Genomic DNA, 26,849 nt, shown 5'->3' with positions numbered 1-26,849 from the left:
GGAGAGGAGACACAAGGTCCTTGGTCAAATAATGTATTTCTTAGATACTAAGAAAAAGGGAAGGAAAAGTCAAGGAAGCTACAGAAGAAACAGTATCTTTTTTTTTTTTTAGATGGAGTCTCCTATGTTTCCCAGGCTGGAGTGCAGTGGCCTGATCTCGGCTCACTGCAACCTCCACCTCTCAGGTTCCAGTGATTATCCTGCCTCAGCCTCCTGAGTAGCTGGGACTACAGGTGCTTGCCACCACACCCAGCTAATTTTTAAAATTTCTTTTAGTAGAGATGGTGTTTCACATTGGCCCGTCTGGTCTCAAACTCCTGACCGCGTGATGTACCCGTCTCAGCCTCCCAAAGTGCTGGGATTACAGGCATCAGCCACTGCGCCCGGCCGAAATGGTATCACGTCTAACCCTTTTCACATGGCTGTCCAGACTTGTTTCCAGCACCAAGTCCAGAACCAGGGACTCAGTGCCCCAGCGCCAGCCCTCCCACTGCAAACCCACACACACACTCACCATCTGGAGCTTGCCCTCCCACCGCAAAGCCACACACTCTCTCTCACCATCTGGAGCTTGCCCTCCCACCGCAAACCCCCACACTCTCTCTCACCATCTGGAGCTTGCCCTCCCACCGCAAACCCACACACTCTCTCTCACCATCTGGAGCTTGCCCTCCCACCGCAAACCCACACACTCTCACCATCTGGAGCTTGCCCTCCCAACACAAACCCACACACTCTCTCTCACCATCTGGAGCTTGCCCTCCCACTGCAAACCCACACACACTTTCACCATCTGGAGCTTGCCCTCCCACCGCAAACCCACACACTCTCTCTCACCATCTGGAGCTTGCCCTCCCAACACAAACCCACACACTCTCTCTCACCATCTGGAGCTTGCCCTCCCAACACAAACCCACTCTCTCTCACCATCTGGAGCTTGCCCTCCCAACACAAACCCACACACTCTCTCACCATCTGGAGCTTGCCCTCCCAACACAAACCCACACACTCTCTCACCATCTGGAGCTTGCCCTGCCACCGCAAACCCACTCTCTCACCATCTGGAGCTTGCCCTCCCAACACAAACCCACACACTCTCTCTCACCATCTGGAGCTTGCCCTGCCACCGCAAACCCACTCTCTCACCATCTGGAGCTTGCCCTCCCACCGCAAACCCACTCTCTCTCACCATCTGGAGCTTGCCCTCCCACCGCAAACCCACTCTCTCTCACCATCTGGAGCTTGCCCTCCCAACACAAACCCCCACTCTCTCACCATCTGGAGCTTGCCCTCCCAACACAAACCCCCACACTCTCACCATCTGGAGCTTGCCCTCCCACCGCAAACCCACTCTCTCTCACCATCTGGAGCTTGCCCTCCCAACACAAACCCCCACTCTCTCACCATCTGGAGCTTGCCCTCCCAACACAAACCCCCACACTCTCACCATCTGGAGCTTGCCCTCCCACCGCAAACCCACTCTCTCTCACCATCTGGAGCTTGCCCTCCCAACACAAACCCACACACTCTCTCTCACCATCTGGAGCTTGCCCTCCCACCGCAAACCCACACACTCTCTCTCACCATCTGGAGCTTGCCCTCCCACCGCAAACCCCCACACTCTCTCTCACCATCTGGAGCTTGCCCTCCCACTGCAATCCCACACACTCTCACCATCTGGAGCTTGCCCTCCCACCGCAAACCCACTCTCTCACCATCTGGAGCTTGCCCTCCCACTGCAAACCCACTCTCTCACCATCTGGAGCTTGCCCTCCCACTGCAATCCCACTCTCTCTCACCATCTGGAGCTTGCCCTCCCACTGCAATCCCACTCTCTCTCACCATCTGGAGCTTGCCCCAACCTGGCTCCCCATGGTAGGGAGCTGGAGTACCCCAGCCGCTCTGGACAGAACAGCAGCAAAGCCTCTGTGAACTTTGGCTGAACTGCAGGGAAGTGAAACCACAATAGAAGGATGTGTATGTCTTGGGGTAGAAGAGATCGGCCTAGAGAGATACCAGCTTTCGCCGACCTTGCTGTAAGATAGTTGTTAGCTGAAGTATGTTAACTGGGGTATGGGAATAGTATCCACAGGCTGTTCTAAGTAACGGCACCCTCCCTCTGCTGTGTGCTTTGTGAACATGTCAAGTACACTGAGACAGGTCGGGGCAGAGACTGGCATCCTCACCTCTTGGACCGCCTGGCCCAGCTTTCTCTATGTCCTTCATCCCACACCGTTCCCTCTTAGGTCTTTGAACCCTTGTGCAGCACAGGCCACAGCACAGGCCAGACACCGTGACATCTGGACCTAGCCACTCCTGGGTGAGGGGCCCTAAGCCCACCTCCCCCGAGGACGCAGCAATGCTTGATTCAGGTGGGCCATTCCCCACAACACAAGCCATTCTGCATCCTCACATCCAGAGCCTCTGAGCTACCCTTCATTCCCTTTGAGAACGCGAAAACTGCTGCAGGGGTTCCACCCATAAATGCATGAGTTACACTTTTTTAATTTTTGAGATGAAGTTTCGCTCTTGTTACCCAGGCTGGACTGCAATGGCGTGATCTCGGCTCATCACAACCTCCGCCTCCTGGGTTCAGGCAATTCTCCTGCCTCAGCCTCCCAAGTAGCTGGGACTACAGGCACGCGCCACCATGCCCAGCTAATTTTTTGTATTTTTAGTAGAGATGGGGTTTCACCACGTTGACCAGGATGGTCTCGATCTCCTGACCTCAAGATCCACCTGCCTCAGCCTCCCAAAGTGCTGGGGTTACAGACATGAGCCACCACGCCCGGCCAAATTACACCTTTCGACAGTAACACCCAAGGATGACTAGAGAGCGTGTAGTTATCATTTTTAAATGTTTCATGGGAGGAGCCATGAGGAGGCTGTAGGTGAAACAGGAGTGTCTAAGATGCAAATGATGGCTGAACAGCAGTGAGGCCTTCGCGAGGTTGGGAGGGCTTATGATAATGCTGTGCATAATTTTGGGTGCTTCAAGATGTCAGTCAGAAAGTTTGTATTTCTGAAGCAATCATTAAATAGTGCTTTGTGAAATCATAAATATCCAAAGTAAAATACTGTGGATGAAACATAACCTTATAGAATTATCCCTAAACGCACATGACCACCACGAGCAAGCAGTCCCTAGCAAACAAGCGGCAGAAGGAACGGTCTCCCGGTGGAAAGCCTGCTGGACCCTGTGGGAGCCTGGGTGTCCCAGACCCCTGCCAGGTACAAGGACTCGCCAGGGGTCAGCACACTTTTTCTGAAGAGCCAGACAGGAGGTATTTGAGGCTCAAGGTCCAGGCCGCCTCCCCTACACCTGCTTCATGCGCTACTGTAGTGCACCAGCAGCTGCAGCTGCATTCTAGGCTCGCTGCCTTCTAGTAAAACTTTTTTTTTTCTTTGAGATGGAGTTTCGCTCTTGTTACCCAGACTGGAGTGCAATGGCGCGACCTCGGCTCACCGCAACCTCCGCCTCCTGGGTTCAGGCAATTCTCCTGCCTCAGCCTCCTGAGTAGCTGGGATTACAGGCACCCACCACCATGCCCAGCTAATTTTTTGTATTTTTAGTAGAGACGGGGTTTCACCATGTTGACCAGGATGGTCTCGATCTCTTGACTTCATGATCCACCCGCCTCGGCCTCCCAAAGTGCTGGGATTACAGGCGTGAGCCACTGCGCCCGGCTCTAGTAAAACTTTTTAAAGCAAGCCACCAGCCCCGGGTCTGCAGTTTGAGAAGCCCGTGGTCACCTGTGATGTGAGCGGGCAGGTTTCTCACAGCCAAGGGCCTGGCAGGACGGTACTTGAGGGGTGAGCTGGCCGACCCAAGGCATCACAGAGACAGACAAGTTCTCAAGAAATAAAGTGTTTCTTTCTGTTCAATGAGAAAGTGAGGGAAAGGCGGGGGCTGGCTGGGAGAGTGTCTGTGTGTCTAAAACTGAGTTTCAGTGTAAAGAAAAAATCAAGGGCGGAACTAAAAGCCGAGGCTGGCGTCGCAGTTCCAGAGCAAGGGGCAGAAGTGGCCTGAGTGTGGGTGGGCGGGAGACACGGGAGTCAGCGAGAGCTCCCAAGGGCCCCAGAAAGGTCCCCTCAACGCCCTCCCCACCCAGTCTCTAGGCCCTGGAGTCAAGAACCAGGAATGCCCCACGCCCCATCCACTTCTCCAGTCCCAGGGAAAAGTTCTGTGGGGTTTTGTCCACTTCTGCTCCTCTGGGGGAAGATGCCTGGTCAGAAGCACAGCTCTGACCCCAAAGAGCTGGGTGGGAGCACCGCCGTGACTCTTGCTCGTCCAAACCCGAGAATTCTGACCTCCTCCTAGGCCTGTCTGTGCACGTCCTTATAAAATTGTTTTGGCAGACGAACCCCACCCCTGCTGCCCCCCTCACATCTGATCGGCTTTTTCATCCTCCACCATCCCCAGGCAACGTCTCATCACCCTGGCCTGCCTTCAGCAAGAATCCTGCTAGGTGGGTTCAGCCAGCACCCCCAGACCCCTGAGGTCTGCTTAGTGATCTTCCATCCCCTGATGGAGGAGAGGACCACCTATCTCTGTGGTCCTGAGTAACATCCTCCTTATGGCCACTGAACAAGCTCGCCATCCCTCTGGGGATAGAGACACATTTGCTGTAGAAAGTGACGCACATACGGTGGGGGCAAACCCTCGATCTGGACACAGCAAGCTCCCAGCATTCACCCATGTGTGGTCACTAAGCCCTGGTGCTGGGGCCTCATCGGGGACTCTCACGTGGCAGCTCCTGCTAGGCACTTTGGTGGCTGGAATATTCTGGAAAGAGGAATAAAGTAGGAGACACGAGATCTCTGGTGCTGCTTTGATTCGCACTGTAGGGAAAGGAAGATGCCGAGGATGCTGTAATTTATGCGCAAGTGCCGTGTGGGTTTTTGTAGCTTTTTCAATACTATGTTCTCTGTTTCACCAAGTGAGGACATGGCAGGGAGAACCCTTCCACTGGACTAAGCCCAGCTGTGACAGGTGAACATCTTCTGCCTCAGCTTCTTCAGTAGAAAGGGGTGAAGGCAGTATGAAATAGTGCAACTGGTCCTTCATCTGGCCAATGGAGGGTCTGACAAGTAAGTGAAGGAGACCAAGACGGGCGAGAGGGAGGCTTGCCTCCCCTTCCCTGCGATCCCATCCCCAGCCGCCTTTGGCTGGCTCTCCGTGCCCTGTGGGGAGCTCCCCCATCACCAGGGCCTACAGCAGGAGGGTCTCAGAAAGCCCAAGCATAAGGAATGCTTGTGGCTGCCCAGGGACGGCCCCCATTTTCTCCCTGGAAATCACTCCCCACAACACATCCAGGTGGGGTGTGAGAAGGTGGCTTCCCCTCCCTGGCTAAGCAGGGGAATGATCCTCTGCAACTGAATCTGGAACCAGCTGACCCCAAAGTTCCTGTGTCCCTGGCCCCACCCCCACTCTCTGACCTCATCCTGGTGTCTCCGCAGCACAAGCATGTGTCTGAAGACCCTCCTGAGCTCTCCAGAGCAGGGCCTCCTGCACTGGGAGCGACTGGCCACTTCTGGCCTCCCAGTGCCTGGACCTGCGTGGGCTGCAGCTCCGCCAGGCCTTGTGCCCTCCTACCCCCAACCCAGCCACCCCTGGACCCAGGAGGGTCAGGGAAATCAGGGCTCCTGATACAGAGGGGCTGGTTCCCAGCCACCCCTGAGAGACAGGACCTGAGCCCTGGGTCACTGGACAAAGGGGCTCAGAGGGACACACGAGTCACAGGTGGGAATCTGGGGGAGCCACGCCCATGGGAAGTGCCATTTATTCCCAAAGTCGCCAAAATCATCACCAAGGGTTCACCGAGGGTGTGTGAGGGGAACGAGGAGGCTCAAACACTGACTGGGGGTTGGGAATTTGAGGGAGGGGAACATATGGGGCCCCAGCCGCCCCTCCCCCTCTAATGCCACGAGAAAGGGTCTTTCTCTGGCCAGCTCCCTCCCCAGGCCCCATGTCCAGTTTCTCCCCCGGGAGGCAGGGTGGGAAAGGGAAGAGGGTGTAGTGTGAGTGGGCCCCAGGACAGGGAAGGGCACTGGGGGCGCGCACCCCCATTTCACATGCACTCACAACACTGATCTCCCAGAGAGCCGGAATGGGGGCGGCCAGGTGGGGCCAGGTCCCCCTCCTGCCCTGGATTATAGGAGGAAGGGGTTAGTGTTGGGGGCCGGGGGACCCGGGGGCATCATGGGGGGCAGGCCGGGGCCCCCACCGAGGGGAGAGATGTATGTGGGTGGCGCTCCCGCGACAGGAGGCACAGGACTGAGACGGAGCTGGTTCAAGGTGAGCGTCGCGGGGGGCGCGGGCTGGAAGGGGTTGGTGACGGAGGGGCTGGCGGCTGGGCCTCCTGCAGGGAGAGAAAACCAGAGACAGGAGCAGAGTCAGCAGCGCAGCCACCCGTGTCCATCCGGCACGTGCGGGCGGGGGCGTGAGATGCCTGCTCTGCTGGGACCCATGGGGAGGGTGCAGGCAGGCAATGGGGCCACACTCACCGCCTGGCAGGAAGGGGTTGGAGGCCTTGGCTCCAGGCAGCGTGGGGCCTGGCCGGCTCACCAGCGAGTCCAGGTCGACGAGGGCTGCATTGGGCCCCAGGAATGACTCCGGCGTCTTCCGGGTTGGGGGTGTGGGAGTTGGCGTGGCTGCAGGTGGCGGGCTGCCCACAGCCTCGGCCAGAGATCCCCTGACTCCACTCATGTCAAACGCCCCAGGGCTTCGGGCCGGCACCTCTCCTGCCAGCAGCTCCAGCTCCCCTGGAAGGAGCGGGAGGGGCTCAGAGGGGCAGACAGCAGTGAGGTCCCAGCCCAGGAGCAGTACAGGCGTCCTGGGAGGCGCTTCAAAGGCCCCGGTGCCAGAGGCCTTGGGAAGGAGAAACTGAGGCATTGCTTGCCCAGGCCAGAAGCTCGAATGTCAGCCCAGATTCCAAACAAGATGGGTCTGATTGCAGTGAGCAAACTGAAGAGGAATGGCGGACCCTGGTGTAACCCTGACAACCACAGGGCAGCACCTGCTGCAGGGATGGGCCGTCTAGGGTCTCCAAGCCAGCATGGGCCTGTCACAGGCACCTCAAGGCTCACAGGAACCTGCCCTCAGACGCTCCCTGACTACAGGGTCCCCAGCGGGAGCTTCCAAGTGGACAGACAGCACAGCAGACATGTGTTCCAGGCTGGTGTGAAGGCGTCTGTTGGCTGGAGGTCCTTTTTTTTTTTTGAGATGTAGTTTTGCTCTTGTTGCTCAGGCTGGAGTGCAGTGACGCGACCTCGGCTCATTGCAACCTCTGCCTCCGGTTTAAGCAATTCTGCCTCAGCCCCCTGAGTAGCTGGGACTACAGGTGTGTGCCAGCACGCCTGGCTAATTTTTGTATTTTTAGTAGAGATGGGATTTTCAGCATGTTGGTTAGGTTGGTCTCGAACTCCTGACCTCGTCATCCATCCCCCTTGGTTTCCCAAAATGCTGGGATTACAGGCGTGAGCCACCTCGCTCGGTCTGATTTTTTCTTTTTAAGTAGATTTAAGAATTCTATCTAATGTTGAAAAAAGGCACACGTTTGTATGGGACAAAAAAGGGCCTAAAAGAAGGGAACCTGCAGGCTGGAAGCTAGTTGAGACGAGGGGTGGGCTGCGCTCAGTCCCGGCAAGGTGCCCGCCTTCGGTCAGCGGAAGCAGGGTTCTGTACCACAACCTGTGCTTCAGTAACAGCTCGGTTAAAAAAAACAAGTGATCAAAGCCGACAGACTCATCATGGACAGACAGGGTTGGGGCCGCGGCAAAGCACTAGCGGCCCACCATGACCTCAGACACTCCTGACGGAGGAAGAGCCACCCCGGGACTCGGAAGACGGGCCTCATGGGTGGTGGGTGCCAGGAAAGGCCCAGTGAGCCAGTGCAGCCAGCAGCACCCGAGAGGATGCACCCTGGCCCCGGCGCCGCCAGCAGGTGAGTGAGGACCTGGGCTGCCTTCCACACCCCTGTCCATGGAGCTTGCTGCACAGGACAAGACAGTCCCTGTTCTCTGACACACCTGTAGAGTTTGCAAGGCATTCGAGTGATGTGGAGGCAGAGAGGGTCAGAGGTCAACATTTGGGTGGGAACCCTTGAGAAGCACTCCCCACTTTTCTCTAAGTCTGCAATCTAAAATAAAGAAGCGTACTCTCTTAAAGACAGGTGGATGGTTCCGGCCCCCACTATCCACCTGAACTTTTCATCCCTAAGTCCAGCCGGCCCTGCCTGGAGCAGGACAAAGCAGCAGGGGACAGTGCTCCCGAAGAGCCAGCGAAGGCTCCCTCTGGTCGCTGGGAAGGAGGGGAGAGGCTCACCCGCGCTGCTCCCGGGGGTCGGCAGGGCCGTTCGGAGTCGGTCGAAGTCAGAGAACTCATCGGGCTCCGTGTGGAAGCCCCCGGCGGCTGTGGGGTCAGGGTGTTCTGCTCAGCACCCCTCCAGTCCAGGCACCCACCCCTCCCTTAGGATGCTAGACACTAACTTCTCCCACCCACCCCCACCCGGGGCTCTGTTCCCACCCCGACTCCAGTACCTGTGGTGCCATTGGTGCTGGGCTTTGCAGGTGACCCTCCCCAGGGGTCCGAGAAGGCCGGGGCCGGTGTCCAGGGATCAGAGGCGGAGGGTCCACTGACCGGGGCCCCACCTGGGTGACGACAGAAGAGCCTGAGGGCTGGCAACCTTGAATGCCTGGGTGGCTGAGGGGACCAGTGCCTCTGAATCTGTGGCTGTTTACAAAAAAGCCTCCCCACTGCCCCCAAGAGGCCAAGCCCACCGGGCCTCCCGCACACACCAAGTTCCAACTGGGCATCACTGCCAGGCTCTGCCCCTGGAACCCCAGTTGCGGTGAGGGGTATCCCCACGGCCACTGCAAGACCTGACCAGCCCTCCCCAGCTCCCATGGCTCCCCTACCCTTCCCGTCCAGCTGGGCGTCAGGCCCCTTCTCCACCTGCACCTCCCAGCTCCACCCACTGAGCTCCCCAGATGCCTACACCACACAGGCTCTGCCCTGGCTATAGCCTCGGCCCCTCGGCTGAGCTTCTCACCCTCTCCATAGCACCCTACCATGTCCTCCAAGGCACAATCTCACGCACATTGTGCTGGGCTGTCTCATACGACCCCTCTCGGCCCCTCTCCTGCACCCAGGACGCCCCCACCACTGCCCTGGCGCCATTTAGCTGCATCTGTCCCTGTCCAAGGGCACAGCCAAACAAGGACAGGTGCACACAGGCTTGGAGGCTTCGTGCAAGCCAGCCACACACTCACCATCGGAGCTTCCCCATGGATCCGGCGTGGGCCCCTCTCCAGCCGCAGGGGCTGGGGTCCCACCCCAAGGGTCAACTGAGGGTCCTGCAGGGGCAGCAGGCCTCCAGGGGTCCCCAGAGGCTGGCGTGGGGGCTGAACCCCCCCAGGGATCAGCAGCCGGAGGGACAGGGGGGCCACCCCAGGGGTCTGGGGTGGGGGCAGCCGTGGGGATGGCAGCAGCCACGGGTGCTGGGCCCCCCCAGGGGTCTGTGGTCGGGGGAGGAGCTGGGGCTGTGAAGACGTCAGCAAGATCCATGAGGGATGACTGTGGGGGAGAGAGAAGAGAAGGAGCATGAACAAGCGGTGGGAAGCCTGGGACAGGGACCAAGCTGGGGACCAAGCTGGGCACCAAGCTGGGGAGGTGGCCAGGCCCTGGGCAACCAGACAGCAGCCATCCATTCAGAAGGAATGAGAGGGAAGCAGGCCCCAAACATGCCACCTGTGCTCCCTCCTCGAACGTCCTGGGGTCGGACAACCTCTGCCAGCCTCCCCTACCCCAGGGCACCCCAACATGGCCTCCACCCCTGCCCGCATCCACTCTCCACACTGCAGCAGGGCAGTCCCTTCACCCCACCTGCTCCCAGGTCCCCTGGCCCTGACTAAGGACAGAGGCTGAGCCGTCCCTCTGTCCACTGCGCCTTCTCTAGCCAGCCCCTGTGCCATGCCTTCCCCTGGGAAGCCCCTGTTAACTGTCACTCAGGCCACTCTGAGCACCTCTCATGATGCCCCCACACGGCCCTGCAGTCATCACGCTGCAGGCCTTCCCGTGCCACATGCACACACAGCAAGGTCCTGTGTTCTGGAGGTGGGCACACGACGGGCCCGGCTAACCAGAGTGCTGGTCTCGGAAAGGGGAGGTGCCCCCACATACTCATGCAAACACCTCCAGTCGGCACCATGAGGCAGAGGCCCTAGGGGGCTGTGAGGGGAAGAGCTGAGTGTGGGGTAGGGGCAGGGGCAGGGGCAGAAGAGATGGGTGAGACCTGGCGCTCCTCCAGCAGGGCAGCCCTGGGGTGACTCTGAGCTGTGACAGAGGCCTCTTGACCGAGGCCAACCTAAAGAGGCTTTCTGTCTACCAAGAAAGCCCCACTGTGCCTGATCACAAGCTGCCTGCTGCCTCCCATGGAGAGCGGCCTCGTCCCCACCCCTCGAACCTGGGCTGGCCCCTCAGGACCCGCTAAGACCAGCAGCAGTGCAGGCTGGCGAGCCAGCTCCAACCCAGCCCAATAAACTTGTCCTGTGGGGGGTGGCAGCAGCTGCTGTGCTGTGAGGACACTTGGGACAGACTAGTGACCGGGGAGAGGCCAGGGGAGGAGGTCAGAGGGCAAGGCCCGTGTGGATGTCCCAGGCCCAGCAGCATGAGTGACCTCAGCCCTGACTCAAAACAGAACCAGCCAGCGGATCTCATCATAGAGAAGCACCGAAGCATGACCTGGACGCACAAGGTCGTGGGTTTGCTACTCAGCTGCAGAGCACAGAACGCCACAGAAACACTGTCTGGGAGGGCAGGACCACGCCTCCCTCGCTCACCAGCACACGGCCTGGCACCAAGGAGGTGTCGGAGCAAGTGGGGCGGATGGCCGTGTCAGCTGCTGGCCTATTCCGGGCCTTCCTCATCCAGCCGAGACGGCTGGTGGTGGCCCTCACAGTGCTCAGCCTGAAGTGGGATGACCAGCGCTGACCACAGGAGGTCACAGGGCAGCCTGGTCAGTCAGCGGCCTCACCCCAGCAGGGAGGGAGAAGCAGGCTTGTTTGTCAGCCTCTGCTCCAGGCGCCTGGCCGCCCTCGGGAGCCCCGCTCACCTCCTCCTTGCCCCCGGTCTCCCTCTTGCTCTCTTCGATCGCCATCTGCAGCCGCAGGTCATCCCCGCGCCGGATCCGCTCCTCCTGTGGGGCATGGGCAGCACCAGGAAGAAGCGAGAACATGAGCCACGGTGCCACCCCAGCCCACCCCAGCCCATCCCGGCAAAGGCGGCTGGCTGAAGGAGTTGATGGGATGCGGACGACGTATGAATGGGGATGGGACACCTGGGTCAGAGGTCAGGCAGGACACAGGGACTGAGGGGGTGGGGGCTGTGCTGGGGCACCCGGGGAGGACAGGCACCCGCTGCGGATGGGACACCTGGGTCAGAGGTCAGGCAGGACACAGGGACTGAGGGGGTGGGGGCTGTGCCGGGGCACCCAGGGAGGACAGGCACCCTCCTAGGTGGTATCTCCTGTGCCGGAAGAGGGAGGCACCCTGGTCACCCGAGGAACAATGGCAGGGCTACGCTGGCCGCCACCCAGGCTCTGTCTGACCTGAGGTCCTATATCCTACAGCTGAAGGTTCTGGCGTTTCACCTCTCGTGAGCCTGTGGACCTCGGCCCAGCAGGATGGCAGAAGGGGACTCAGGAAGGGGCGACGGGGCTGGTCTGAGGGGAGCCCCTGGCAGAGGCAGGGACAAAGAGGCTGCTCTGACCTTATCGTGCTCTTCTCGGCTCAAACTAAGGGCCAGCTGGAGCTGGGCGTCGTCCTCGGGGCCGCAGGACGGGGGCTGGGGGAGAGAGAGTGTGAGGGGCACGGCGGGAGGGGCCAGAGCCAGAGTCACAGAGGCGAAGGCAAAGGCAGAGCCAGGGTCAGATAGGGCCGAAGAAAGAGTGGGCTTGGGGTCCCTGAACCAGCAAGAGACAGGCAGAGAGGGACACGCAGAGGGACAGAGGGGTGAGGATGAGGCAGGCTGGGGAGGAGGCGAGTGATAGCACGAGAAGCGGTGACAGTGAGGGCCAGGCCCGAGTCTGGCCAGGAGGAGCGTGAGGTGAGGCGCGGAGGTGGGCGGCGGGCAGACAGCCGCGGCTGCACACCCGGTACCTGATCGGCCTCCTCCTTGCTCATGGCCAGGGCCAGCTGGAGCTGCAGCTCCTCCTCCCCGCTGCTCTGCGGCCATGCCTGCTCCGCCTCAGGAGGGGGCCCCGAGCCCACAGCTGCTGATGAGGCTGGAGGACGGGGGAGAAACTTATGAGACCCAGGCCAGGGAACAAGAGACAGGAAACCCCATGGATAGACAGACTGGGGCTTCTGCTTCCAAACCCCGCCGTCTCCCACCTCCAACCTCTGAGGGCCAAGACCAGGACTGAGAGGTGGGGACCAGATACCAGGTGCTCAGAGGAGGAGGGGCAGAGATGCAGGGTTCCCAAGAAGGGGTGCAGGCAGCCCCACCCATGGGAGAGGCCAGGCCTCCGGGAAGGACAGGAGCAAAAGTCGGCCTGATAAGCAGGTGGGGAACCCTGGAGGCCTCTGAGCCCTGCCACCATCCGGACTCTCTGCGGCCTGGGGTTTGTTGCTGGGCCCTGGGGGATGGGAGGAAGCGGGCTCCCAGGCCTGTGTCCCGGACTCATTGAGTGCAGTAGCTCTAGCAAGGAACAACTGGAATTTGCCAGGGAGAACAGCGTTGGTTTGATGGTGGAGTCCACGACCCGGCTGGGGTTGGGGAGTGGGCCAGCGAGGAGCCCTTGGTTCCAGGAGCAGGAAGGGAGAGAGGACACACGAAGGTAGGGCTGGACCTGCCAGGAAGGGGCCAATATCCCCAGCCTCAACTGCAGCAACCTCTCAGCGACCCCGCCTGCACTCACACTCTGACTGCCCTCTCTACCCGCAAGACCTGTGAACCCCAGCCCCTTTGCAGTCCAGGGGAAAGGCTCCAACCAGGCCCAGGGCCATTGCCCCAGCCTCCAGAGCCCCAGAGTGGACCCTGCCTCCCTGCCCCCCTGCCCCAACACTGTGGACTTGTCAACAAGTTCTGCTTCTCCAGCTGCAAGATGCCTTGCATCTGTGCCTGTACTTCCCTTCAAACCCTGCCCACGGCCCAGGCCCAGGCCTAGGCCTCTCCTCGATGAGCAGGCCCTGGCTTCCCCTTGCCTGGAGCCACAGCAGGCAGCTGTCTGGAGGCCCCACTCGCACTGGGAGCAGGGGCCCCAAGCTGGCCCCCGTGTGGTGAGCCTAGCAGGGCTGGGTGCATGGGTGCCCCAGGGGGCAAGTGTGCAGCAGAGCAGGGCGAAGAGTAACCATGTGAGGTGAGGATGAGAGAACCAGCAGGGACTAACGGACTTGGGTGGGTAAGTGGCCATCTGGAGGGGACGGGCAGACAGAAGGGCAGCGTGGGGCACAGGTGATGCCAGAGCACGGGGAAGACCACACCCCTCTGGCCCCTCTTCCCCTTCCCTGCCCCAGGACTCCCTCCTAACCTCTGAGGACATCACCTAACCTGTACCTTGCAAATGGCCCAACCCCCCAGCCCGGTGGTGATTAAATACAACGCCCCGAAGCCCTGAGGGCCCTGCCTCCCACATCACAGGTAATCCAGCACCCAGCCAGCAACACTCAGGCCTTCCCATCACTGGAGCACCCACCCTTGGTGCTACCCACTGGGGTCTCAGGGCGCACTCCCCAGCTGCCCCCATCTTCCTCCCCAGCCACAGCCTCCCCACAGCTCACTCCAGGACAGGGGCCAGCACACAACAGTGGCAGCCACAGGTGGCCTGAGAAGGTCTAAGAAAGGACTTTACATGTTTCAATGGCTGGAAAAAAATGAAAAGAATGCACCAAGATGGGCAAAAACTCAGAGCACTACCTTAAAAAATTAAATAACAATTTAAAAGTCTTAAGTCATGTGAAAACTACAAGAAATTCAGATTTCAGAGTCCTTGGTGAGTGTTGGAGAGGCGGAGCTGCTTCCCAACATCTGCCAGAAGGGCCAGGAAGCTGAGACTGGACGGCATGGCCAGCCAGCAAAGCAGAGGATGCTGGCTCTGGTCCTGCATAGAGTCTGACGACTCCCAAGCCATGATCTCCCATCCACAGGCCTCTGCCCTGAAGTAGCTCCCGGCTCCTGCCAAGGTCCCTCCTCAGTCCACCCCAACCTCGATGCCCACCTGCCTGCCTGCCTGCCTCGAGTGGCCAGCCCCTCTATGCCTCCTGCCTACCTACCTCCAGTTGACTAGCCCTTGTATGCTGCCCACCCGCCTCAAGCTGACCAGCCCTCTCTGCCACCCACACTCCCTCCTGGTATCCCCGGCTCTGAGCACTCCCCAGCCAGTCCAGCCTCCTTCCCTCCACTTCAAACTCTCTCTGCTCTAATGCTGTGTACAGGCTTGTGGGTCCCTACTCTGGAGTCTCGGCCATGCCTGTGTCTCCCCATGGATGCTGGACAGTGATCCCAAATGAGACCTGTCCAAACAGCCGAGACTTCACTAGACCAGTCCAGTCCCTCGAGCTGGACACCAGGGGGGCCATGGGCCCTCCCTGCTGTCTGTGCCAGCCTGGCTGACCTAGCTCCACCTCTAGGGCAGTCCTCCGGTGGCCTCGCCCCATCTCACACAGCTCCGCTGAGGTGCCTCCACTTCCTGGAGAGCAGGAAGAGCCTCGCAGACGTTCTCCCAGCCTCACTGCAGGCCAAAGGCAGCTAGACTAGTCTCTTCCCAACCACCATAGACAATACTTCCCAGCACAGTCCGAACCCACCCCATCCACAGAACTGGAAATGCTTCGTGGGACAGAGCCGTGGCCCATGTACTATTTCCACCATTTTCTTCAGTGCAGGTCACCTCCCAGCAGCCTGCGTCTGCCACCTACGCAAGCACTGTCAAGGCTCCTAACACAGGCCCAGACACCTGGAGCAACCCGCAGGCCCTGCCTCTGGCCTTCCTTCTGTGCCATGCCAGACCACCCTGCCTGTCCGATGTCCCTTCATCTCAGCACAGACAGAAGGACAGTGCCCCCAGGGGTCGCTGTGCGTGTCGCCTCAGAGCCCGGCCTCCAGCACTGGCTGCTCTCAGGCCCTGTGCCTGTTGGGGAGCGAGATAAAGGTCCCCAGTCCCAGGCCTGCCCTGGGGCATGGGGCAGGAGGCAGGAAGGGTACAGAGCTGCAGCAGGAAAGGAAAGGACCCAAGTGAGAGCAGAACCGGGGTCCCAGGCGGGGAGAGAGAAAGGGGCCGCCTCAGTCGCTCCTGCCTCTGCAGCCAGAGAGGACAGATCTGAGGCCACCAAGGGCCTCAGGAAGGGGGCTCACCCGTGGCGGTCTGTGCCAGCTTCTCCTTGGTCTTGAGTGCATGTGCCCGCTCCTCCCGCAGCCGGTCCTCGTCGCGCAGCAGGGCCACCAGTTGCTTGGCTTTCTCACGCACGTTCACGCCCTGGTCCTTGCCGTCGCGGTCCACGTACTGGAAGTCCTTCAGCGTCTGCACGGCGTACATGTTCTCCTTGCACTGCTGCGACACGCGCTCCGAGCCGGTCTTAATGAGGTACTCCATCAGCGTCATGGCCTGCGGGTGGGCGCGGGGACACCCAGTCACACGGCAGGCTGGAGACTGCACGAGGCCAGGCCCTGTCCCCACAGAGCAGCACGCAGCCACGCACAGGAATGGAGCACGGACAGACGCCATGACGGGGCCAGCCACAGGAGCACTGTGCTCAGCGACAGAAGCCAGCACAGAGGGCCACACTGCATAAGTCCGCTGACACGAATCTCCAGAACAGGCAAATCCAGAGAGGCGGGGAGTGGACTACGGGTTGCCGGGGTGCAGGGAGGGAGGGACAGGGACCACCTGAAGGCTGTGGGTTTTCTTTCTGGAGCTAGACAGAGGTGCTGCACAACCTTGTGAATGGGCCAAACGCCGCGGAGCTGTTCAGTACAAAGTGGGAGCTGCACCGTGCAGGAGCTCCATCTCAACTGACAGAGGAGGCAATGGCCACTGCAGTCACCCTGGCCACCGTGGCATCGCTGGGTGTCCCGGAGCCCTGTCTATTTCTTTAAAACTAAAATCTAAAGTAACATGGCCAAGAAAACCACATCTGCTGAATCACAATGAATGGGGGGGGGCTTAGCATTCAGCTTGAAGTATGTCACCATTTCTGACTAAAACCTCACAGTGGCACTGAACAGCCTGGAACAGGAGCTGACCCGCTCTGCAAGAAGGGAGGAGATCCACACAAAGGCCTGTGTGGGCCCGGGCTCTCTCGGGAAGGGCACCCAGGTTTGACACCAGCGGGAGCAAGAGGACAGGCGGAGGGAACAGAACCATTCAATCTGCACCCTTTGGCATGTTTGCATTTTACACCATGAGAACAAACTCCCCCTTCAACAAGTTGAAATTAATTTGTTGGGGATGGGGGGGGGACCAAGGTCTCTGGGGCTCTCCCAACTCAGGCTCAAGTCCTGCACTTGGGGGGTCATGGCCCCTTTAAGGCTCTGCAGGGGGTGTCTTGGTCACTGACCTCAGAAAAAGGCACACCTTCACAGAGCCACAGAAACCCCCCGAGGGCTCCTAGGGCTAGAGTACTGCCAAAAAAAAAAAAAGGAAGGACTCAGCTGTCACAACTAAGCTCTGTCTGAACCAAGGAGAAATGTGCCAGGAAAAATGCCAGGGCCATCCATATCTCTCGCCCTCTGAGGCAGCTGGACCTAGCTCTGGCAAGGCCTTTGGAAGGTGTGTTAACAGTATTTACAGTGTAATCAGAGATTAGTGTTTAACCAGCTCTCAAGGTATTCACAGAGGAGGAGAAAGGAAGCAAGGAAAGCCATTTGTACACCTTAGCACGCCGCAAGCCAAGAGGCAGTCCCAGCTGCAGAACTCCTGCGGCTCTTGTGTTCTGGAATTCGGAATTTTCATGAGTGCAGACCAGGAAAACAACACATATACAACACAGAAGAGAACCCTCCAGGCAGCGGGTTGTGCCCACACTCTGTGCCAAGTGAATCAAGAAAAACTTGTTTTCAGAGCTCTCTGGACTTTAGAATTGCAGCTAAAAAGATTGTGAAGTGGGAAATGAGCGAATACCCACCCACAGTGAAATGCATATATAAACCACAGCAAACTTACACAGTGGGACTACCACATACGCCAAAATAAAAAAACAAACGAGGAAGGGCGCAGTGCCTGGTGCCTGTCACCCCAGCATCATGGGAGGCTGAGGCTGGAGGATCACCTGTGGTCCGGGGTTCGAGACCAGCCTGCCCAACATGGCGAAACTCTGTCTCCACTAAAAATACAAAACAATTAACCAGATGTGGTGGTGCATGCCCGTAATCCCAGCTACTCAGAAAGTTGAAGCAAGAGGATTCCTTGGATCAGAGAGGTAGAGGTTACAGTGAGCCAAGATCACGCCACTGCACTCCAGCCCAGGAGACAGAGTGAGACTCCACTTAAAAATAAACAGGCTGGGCGCAGTGGCTCACGCCTGTAATCCCAGCACTTTGGGAGGCCGAGGCAGGTGGATCACAAGGTCAAGAGATCGAGACCATCCTGGTCAACATGGTGAGACCCCATCTCTACTAAAAATACAAAAATTAGCTGGGCATGGTGGTGCGCGCCTGTAATCCCAGCTACTCAGGAGGCTGAGGCAGGAGAATTGCCTGAACCCAGGAGGCGGAGGTTGCGGTGAGCTGAGATCGCGCCATTGCACTCCAGCCTGGGTAACGAGAGTGAAACTCCGTCTCAAAAAAAAAAAAAAATACATACATACATACCTACATACATACAACAAAATAAATTGGGCCAGTGGCTCAAGTCTGTAATCCTAGTGCCTTGGAAGGCTGAGGTAGGCAGACTGCTTGAGATCAGGAGTTCAAGACCAGCCTGGGTGACAATCTCTAAATAAATAAATTAAATAACAAGAAATTAGCTGGGCATGGTGGCACATGCCAGTCATCCCTGTTACTTGGGAGGCTGAGGCAGGAGGATCGCTTAAGTCCAGGAGGTGGAGGCTACAGTGAGCCGAGATCATACCACTGCACTCCAGCCTAGGCAACCATGAAACTCTTCCTCAAAATAAATGAACAATTGCTTTATGCAATAGCAGAGTCAACCTCACTGACCTGATGTTGACAGTGAGCAAAAGAAGCCACACACACATACACGACCACACATGTGACTCCACGTGTATAAAGTTCAGGAACAGTCTCAGCAGACTCAACTCAGACACACTGCTTGTGGGAGATGGGTCTCAGAGGGAACCTGGAAGCCCGGACGCATCCAGTACTCTCTGGGCAAAGCCTACACAGGTGTCCACGCGCGTTAAGAGCTAGCTGTGTTACACAATCATGACGTGCTTAGTACGTAACTCCTTAATGAAAACTTTAAACCCTTATTTTAGAAGAGAGCAAGTGGGCCAGGTGCAGTGGTTCATGTTTATATAATCCCAGCCCTTTGGGAAGCCAAGGCAAGAGGCCTGCTTGAGCCCAGGAGTTCAAGACCAGCCCGGGCAACAAAGTGAGACTCCCAACTGTACAAACAATTTGAAAGATTTTAAATTAGCTGGCCATGGTGGTACGTGCCTGTGGTCCCAGCTACTCCTCAACCACACCTGGAGCCCAGAAGGTCAAGGCTCAGTGAGCTATGCCTGTACTGCTGGATTCCAGTCTGGAATACAGAGAAACACCTTGTCTCTAAAAAAGTGGAAAAAAAGAAAAAAAAATTCAAAAAATAAGTCATTATCTCTCCTTTGCTTTTCTAAAAACAAACAAAAAGCAGTGGACAACTGCATAAAGCAACAGTCTTTTTTTTTTTGAGATGGAGTCTCTCTCTGACAACCAGGCTTGAACCAGGAGTGCACAGTCTCGGCTCACCGCAACCTCCACCTCAGTCTCCCGAGTAGCTGGGACCACAAGCATGCACCACCATGCCCAGCTAATTTTTTGTATTTTTAGTAGAGATGGGGTTTCACTATGTCAGCCAGGATAGTCTCGATCTCCTGACCTCGTGATCCACCCACCTCGGCCTCCCAAAGTGCTGGGATTCAGGCATGAGCCACCGCGCCCGACATTTTTTTTTTTTTAAGACATAGTTTTACACTGTCAACTGGAGTGCAATGGCATGATCTCGGCTCACTGCAATTTCTGCCTCCCGGGTTCAAGCGATTTTCTTGCCTCAGCCTCCTGAGTAGCTAGAATTATAGGCACCCTGGCTAATTTTTTGTATTTTCAGTAGAGATAGGGTTTTACCAATTGGCCAGGCTGGTCTGGAACTCCTGACCTCATGATCCACACACCTCGGCCCCCCCAAAGTGCTGGGATTACAGGTATGAGCCACTGTGCCCGGCCAGCAACAGTCCTTTTTCATGTTTAAGGTAGCTTTGTCAAGGACACCCTGCAACGCAGAAATAGAGTTTAAAACAGGGATCAGCAAACATTTCCCTAAGAAGCCAGATGATAACAATACAGTTTTTCAGGCTATATACTCTCCGTCTCAACTATTCCACAGCCACAGATGAATGGGCCTGGCCGTGTTCCAATAAAACTTTATTTACAAAAACAGGCCATGAATGGGATGTGACCAGTGGGCTGTCCTTTGCTGACCCCTGCTTTAAAATAAAGACTGAGACCCTGCATTCGTCAGAGAACTCAGGTGACAGAGCTAAGCATCTCTGTATCTCAGTTCCCGCACCTGGAAAACAGAGGAGGAAGAAAGGTACTTCCTTCACCAGGTAACTGAGGATTCGAAGAGAACCTATGCGTGCTACACATACAAGGTACCAAATAAACCCCGGACCTTACTCACCAAGACTCACCCCAAAGGCCATGCAGGGAGGCCGTGCAGAGCCCCCACAGCTCAACCTCCCTCTCCACGGGGACAGTAAGACCCCCAAAGTGCCAGCCAGCAGGGTCGCAGGGTAGAACAGCCTGGAGTCTGCAGAGATGGGCCCAGGCCCAAGCCCCAGCTCCACTCTCTCTGGGCCTCAGTTTCCCCATCCATCAAAGTGGAAAGATTGCTCTCGCACAACCCACCACCTGGGACTGAATTGACAAAATAAGACCATGGTCGGGAACAGGACCCACTCTCGTGCCAGAACAGGTCAGCACGCTGGGCTTTGGAGAGGGCCAGAGGGGGTGGCAGCTTCACAGTGGCTCAGGCCCTCTGGGCCAGTCCCTCGTGCTTCCAGAAAGGGACTGCAGGATAGAAGTGCTCAGCCAAGAAGGCAGGCACTGGCTGGACGTGGCCCCAGGGAGCCCCTCTGGAGCCCTGCCCTGTGCCTGTGCTCAGTTATCATCACGTGCCGCAGTACAGACAACACTGACACACGCCGGCCCCACACGGCTGCTCTCAGGACAGCGTCCGGAGGGGATTTTCAGACACCATCAACCCTCCCCTGGGGCACTGAGACTGAACCCTGCCCTCAGTGTGAGGAATCAGTGGTTCAGGGTAGAGCAGGAACCCCATGTCCTCAGCCACATGGGCTGGGGAACCCAAGCATTCAAAGCAAAAGGCCCGCGCCATGGACTCTGCTGTGGGGAGCACAGAAAGGAGAGCCCCAAGAATCAGGAAAGACTTCGAGGATGGAGAACACAGCAGGAACAGCGGGCCTGGGGAGGCTCAGGAGGCGCTGCAAAAACCACAGGGGAGGTTTTGGGGGTGACAGACACCTTGTGTGCCTTGACTGTGATGACAGTTACAAGATATGTCCATCTGTCAGAATCCAGAGAACTCTATCTTCGGAAAGGCTGGGTTTTACTGCATGCAAATTACACCTCAGTAACTCTACTTTTAAAAAGTTATTAGGAAAACCCAGGGTGGAAAGGCTGGCTGAGTCCTGTGACTGGCTGACTGCTTCCTCCAGGAAGTCTGCCCTGACCACTCGAGGCCTGCAGGGCCTTGTGCTGTTGCCTCCTCCACAGCACCCGCCAGCCTAACCACTCGACTCCCACCTACCCAGGAGCGCTTGAAGGCTGGGGTCAGGTCTGATCAGGGCTGGGTCCCTAGCACTACCCAGCAAGAGGCTGGCCCACAGGAGACCTCAGGACAAATAGTGCAGCATGAACAAAAGAATCCATCTGCTTCCCAGTGTAGACTCTCCCACCTCCTTTAGGGAGCAGCCTGCCAGGAACTGGAGGCCACATCCCCCTCTCCTGCCCGGCCTGGCTGCCAGCAGTGCATGCTCCCCAGCACTCTCAGGCCTTGGCACCTGCCGGCCCTGCCCAGAGGCCACACTCAGTCTCTGCCCCCACAGCATCACCTCTGCCACTGGCAGGCAGGATCTGCGCCTGGAGCCCCTCTGCACACCCAGCCCTCCAGCCCCACCTGCCCCATCCTTCCTCCTTGCCTCCATAGAGGCTCGCCTGCACCCCTAGCCGTTTCCATGATTCTAAACTCCACAAACACCACCCAGCTCTTCACAATGAACTACCCGTAACTGATTCAACTTGAGTTGACCTGATCTTGGTGTGTCGGGACGGGCATGAGAATAAGTCACAGGAAACCCACCTCCACTGCTCCAGTGTTTAGGTGGAACAGCGCTCCGGCCTCAGCCTCCTGCTCTGTGAGCGGAGGGAACCACCCCCACCTAGGCAGGAAGTCTCAAAAATCAGCAAGGACAGGGACCTCAGCTGCCCTGTTGGTCTCGTGCACCCTCCGCGGAGGCTTGCCAATGGAACAGCAGCAGCAGGACTATGACACTCACCAGCCCCCACGTCAAGTCACACGGGAAGGGACTCCAGACCCTCACGCAGAGGAAGATCCAGGGACCAGCCTGAGATCCTGCCACCGGGAGTGTAACCCGGCCCCAGCCTGTTTCCTTGGCCACTTTGCCATTACATAAGGAACACAATGACCACAGGCAGGGATTATCTGTGCGCTAAGGCCCCTGGCCGCTGAGTCCTGCTCACAGGCGCAACCCCTGCGATCTGCGTGTCTGGTCAGTGACTGGATCAGGGCCAGCAACTACGCTGCATCTGTGGCGAGCACTTCGGCCACGTTCACCGAAATTACACATGCACGAGCCTCTTGACGTGGCAGCTCCAGTTCTAGAAAACAGCAAATATATGAGGATATTCACGGCAGTCTTGTTCTTAAAAGCAAAACACTCCAAAACCCTTTTTAAAGAATCCATCACGGAGGCACTCGTTAAACTAGTTATGGCCAATCCATAGAGCTGAATGTTCTGCAGTTGTAACAGGAAAAAAGTGACAAATCTTTTACATCCTGAGAGGAAGTGTGTGAGATAAAGTCTCGTCTTCCTTCCTTAAACTGGGGTCTAATTTACATACGGCAAGGCCCACGCATTTTAACGTCAGCCTGAGTTCTGACAAGCGCAGAGGACATGAAGCCACCACTGCCCTCAAGGCACAGAACAGTCTCACTGACCCCAAAATGTCCTCGTGCTGCGCTGTGTAGCTGACCCCTCCCCTTCAATCCCGCTAGTGCCAGCCTGTTATCCGCATTCTGTCCCCACGGTCCTGTCTCTCCCACAATCAGACTGATGCCAGCAAACAGCACGCAGGCTTGAGTCTGATGGGAGTGTGAGGTCACCACGCTGTTTCGGCGTTCATCCCAGCCTGGCATTGACTGCCACGGAGCACACACCTGCCTGAGGCGCATTCACAGACGGGGCCCAGAGTGGAGCCGTGGCTGCTGTGAGGAAAGGCACTGGGTGTCTGGGCACACAGGAAAGATGGGCACCAAGGGCCCTCTCAGGCCTCCTGAGCACACGAATCGCACCACTCACTCACAGACAGATTTCAATCACCAGGCTCCCGACTCCTTGGCCTTATATTCGTTGCCTTCATTAAACAAAAGGAGAGACTTTACTCTTCTCCAGCTCCCCTTGGGAACCAGGAAGCCACCCAGGCAGAGTGCACACAGGCTCCCATCCCCCCGCCTGAGCCCCTGCACCTGCCCACAGAGGAGAGCAGGGCGCTGACCTTGTAGACGTGCCGCCAGTTCTTGCCGTGGTCGTTGAGCCGCTTCCAGATCATGCTCATGATCTCTGAGAAGGCGACGACGTTGTAGGTAAGGTCGGCAATCTCTGACATGAGGGAGCTGGACGGGCCCCAGGGGTCATTGCTCGTGGCCTCTCGAACCTTGATCTCCGCCTCTGAGTAGTTGTGGACGATGTTCTTCATCTGGCGCCTCAAGGACGAGGTCGACATGGTGCCCTGCTGCAGCAGCAAGGGGCACAGGGCCCCTGATGCGTGGAGAGATGGGGAGACTCTGGACAAAGGCAGTGGCAGGCGCTGGCAGGTCACCGCATCTGAGAGGGGAAGAGGACCTCTGCAAACACAAATGGGACATGGGCTGCCCAGAGCTCTCAGGGTCAAAGATGAGATCCTAACTGTGGCCCACAAGGCTCTGTCCCTTGTTAACCTCAAGGCCTGAAAGTAACCCCATCCATGTTTCAGTTCCTCAAATAGGCTGCCTCCTTCCTGCCGGGGCCCCTGCTCAGTGAGGCAAAGTATGCAGTGGCAGATTAAAGGCCCATGCCCTGGCTCGGCCACTTCCTGGCCAGGCCACGCTAGGTAGGCTGCCATCTTCTGCACCTCAGCCTTCTCGTCTGTCAAATGGGGCTCCATGTGGCCATCTCGGGAACTGACACTCTGTAAACACTGGCGGCGTGTCCCGAGATACTCCGTCCTGCCCATGCGCTCCTTCTTCCTCACCCAGGAACGGACACTCACCACAGGGCTCTGCTAACACTTCTCAAGTCCACATCCAAACACCATGGTTGCCTTTCCCTGGAGCCTCATCAGTAAACTCAATCTCCCTGACGATTTTATATTGTCTGATTCTGTAGCTAAGGTCAACCCTCAGGCCCCCAGCAGGCAGAGATCTTGTTTGTCTAGACGTGGCTTTTCCCAGCAAAGAAGCTGGCCCAGAAAAACCATTCAGTAAACCATGCAAGGAGGACGTTGGGGGTGGGGGGCAGGTGAGACCACTGGAACAAGGGTGGAGTGGACAGGAATACACAGCAGAAGCGACACATGGGAAAGAAGGCTGATGGAAAGGATTAAAGAGAGGGGCAGGAGCTGGGAGCCAACCCAGGGTGTCAGGAACTGCGGAAGCCAGAGGACCAGACAAGGGCAGGCGAAGCCCAAGGCTCAGAAGAGATAAGGAACCTAACAGCTCCACTGCCTGGGTCCCAGCTGAGAGCCAGGCACTCACTCAGCACAAGAGAGGGACATTCCCTCTTTCAACAGTGCATGTAGAGACTGGGCTCCTGGAGGTTAAATAATTCAACCAAAGTCACACACCAGGAATGGCAGGGCAGACTCAACCCAAGGCCCACCTGAACTCCAAAACTTGTACTTTTAAATTAACCTAAATTACATTAACCCAACCCAAAACTGGTGATAAGAAACAGAAGGAGAGTCAAGCAAATGATGATTACACCAGCGGACACTTGCGAGGCTCTTATCCCGGCCAGGCCCTGCTGTAAGCGCTTTACATGTATTAAGTCAGTTAACCCTTCAAACAACCCCATGATTCACAGCCACCTCACACGGTGGAAACTGAGACACAGAGAGATTCAGCTTCTTGCCCACGGACACACACCTTACTCCTGGAGCAGCCTGGTTCCAGAGCCAGCTCTAATCACCAGTCTATGAGGCTCCAACAAGCCACAGAGGGAGGCTTACAAAGCCTTACGATGATGTAAGCCCAGGGGAGATAGGGATGACTGAGAGAGGCTGGCCTCTGCTTCCAACTCAGGCCACAGGGCCAGGCACCTGAAGACAGATGTCCCAAAGCAGCCCCAGCCCAACACATTTTGATGAAGCAATGATGTAACAAATATAGAGGAGACTGACAAGAAATGAATTTAACAAATACAGAGAAGAAGACTGACAAGAAACAGACACACCGAAACCCAGGCAGAGAGAACTACCCAGAGAGACAGTGAGAAAGACACAGACAGCAGCAGATATGAGACATGGGAAAATAGGGAGGCAGGAGGCCAAGGAGGAAAGATAGAGGCCCAGAAACAATATGACACCTGGCACTGAGAAGTAAGAGACAAAAGAATGGCATATAATGGAAAAGAACATCAACCGGGTTCAAATCCTGGCCACATCAGCTACCTGCAGCACAAACCTTGAGGTGCAGTTTGCTCCACTCTGAAATGAAAGAAGGCCTACCTGGCAGGCCTGTTGATTAAATAAGATGGGTACATACAGTGCTTGGCCGTGTGCCCCACAGATAGTAGGCGCTCAATAACACTGGCTGCTATCATCAGAGAAAAAAGCAGAGAACAGCTCCAAAAGGGTGGCAGCAGACACTGCACTGTCTTCACACTGTGGAGTGTGCAGGAGAAAAACATAGATTAGCACATCAAAGCTAAGAGTTCTTAGATACTGCTTAGAATGACTGTATTTCAAATTAAACTGATTCCGAGAATTAATAGATTAAAAAGCATACAAAGAATATGACAAAATTCCCCAAGGAATACTCCAATGACCGACCGACACCTAACGCTTCCTGTGTCAAAATCTCTAAGCACTGTAATAATAAAAACCAGAGCTCCCCGTAATTACACACTTCCTCTGTACCAGAGACGGCCCGGCACTGTAGAAGCATCACCTCAATTTACATGCACAAGGACCCTGTGGTGCAGGAACTATGAACGTCCCATTTTAAAGACTAGGCAACTGAGGTTTGGAGATACACAATAGCACATGGCAAATATCGCACGGCTTAGCAGGCAGCCCGGGCCTCTGAATCCAAGCCTGGGACTCTTCACCATCACACCAGAGACTCAGAAAACTGCAGAAAAGGGGCAGATTCTTCTAGACCAAGCAAGACTCCTGGAAAGAGACTTCAGGATCGGAGGTGATAGATACGGGGGCAAAAACAGATGCGAAGACGGGGCAGAAGAGTCCGCAGGGGAGGGCTGGGGACACCCTGGGAAACGAAGACTCGGAAACTCAGAGACAAGAACAAAATCCTGAGAGACACGGACATGACAGAGGAGAAAGAGACTCGGGACAGACACGCTCCTACGTCCAAACCCTCTTCTAAGGCCACTGGGACAGGCAGAGGCCCACGGCAAACAGACGCCGACAGACACGACAGAGAGGGAGACACGAGGGGCAGGGGGAGAGACAGACACCGACACCGACACCGACACCGACACGGGGGCAGTCAAGGCCGACCCAAGAAAAGAGACACAAAGGCCGCCAGAGACACCCAGAACCCGAGGCCCGGCCCGAGCCCGCACGCGCCGCGGACCAAGCCCGAACACCCGGAGCAAGCGGGCCGGCGTCCCCTGCGCTCACCTCGGCCCCCTCACGCTGGGCTCCGGGGGGTCATGGCGGTCAGCACCCTGCCCCGCTCGGCCTCGGTGTCGCGGAGCGTGCGCCGGGCCGCGGGCGGCGGACCAGGAGGCGGCACGGGCGCACGCACAAACGCACGGAGGGCCGCACGCCCAGGGCCCCGCCGCCCCGCCGCCCAGAAGGGGCGCGGAGAGCCGGGCGGGGGAGGGGAGCCGCCGGGAAGACGGGAAGCTACCGAAGGCGACGGACCGGAAGCGGAAATTGCCGCGCTCCCCGCCCTCCCGTGCCGCACCCGGCCCAGGCGGGAGTTACTTCCGCAGCCCAGCCAACCAGGGAGGCATCACTTCCGGCGCGCAGGTCCCCGTTACTAAGTGTTCTTTACGTCATTTTTGCCCGCCGCCGCTAGGCTCCGCACGGGACCCCGAGGCTCAGTCCCAGCTCCCTCCGCGGAATTCATGGAGTTCCTGGCGCACCCACGCCGCGCCCGCCCGGTCCCGCTCGGCCAATCCTCCCTCCTGCCGGTGGGGTGGGA

General features: G+C 57.5%; 1 protein-coding gene across 8 annotated transcripts; it reads right to left on the bottom strand.

Moving 5' to 3' along the window:
- Positions 1-5,744: 5,744 nt before the first annotated feature.
- On the bottom strand, positions 5,745-26,573 carry EPN1 (epsin 1). Of its 8 annotated transcripts, none has more exons than XM_035286750.3 (11): positions 26,321-26,573; positions 22,976-23,324; positions 15,356-15,605; positions 12,160-12,284; positions 11,771-11,845; positions 11,115-11,198; positions 9,274-9,577; positions 8,542-8,652; positions 8,327-8,413; positions 6,508-6,765; positions 5,745-6,362 (listed from the first exon to the last, which is right to left on the bottom strand). In XM_035286750.3, the coding sequence occupies exons 2-11, from the start codon at positions 23,201-23,203 to the stop codon at positions 6,154-6,156; spliced, it is 1,731 nt and encodes a 576-aa protein (XP_035142641.1). In that variant the 5' UTR covers positions 23,204-23,324; positions 26,321-26,573; the 3' UTR covers positions 5,745-6,153. The 8 variants fall into 8 exon arrangements, with proteins under 8 accessions (XP_035142641.1, XP_035142644.1, XP_035142642.1 ...); XM_035286753.3 differs by having other exon boundaries at positions 6,569-6,765; XM_035286751.3 differs by having other exon boundaries at positions 22,976-23,304.
- Positions 26,574-26,849: the final 276 nt, after the last annotated feature.

The sequence above is a fragment of the Callithrix jacchus genome, chromosome 22, assembly GCF_049354715.1.
Source record: "Callithrix jacchus isolate 240 chromosome 22, calJac240_pri, whole genome shotgun sequence".
Taxonomy (NCBI): domain Eukaryota; kingdom Metazoa; phylum Chordata; class Mammalia; order Primates; family Cebidae; genus Callithrix; species Callithrix jacchus.
The sequence above is the reverse complement of the archived record's forward strand: the minus strand, read 5'-3'. Positions and strand labels throughout refer to the sequence as shown.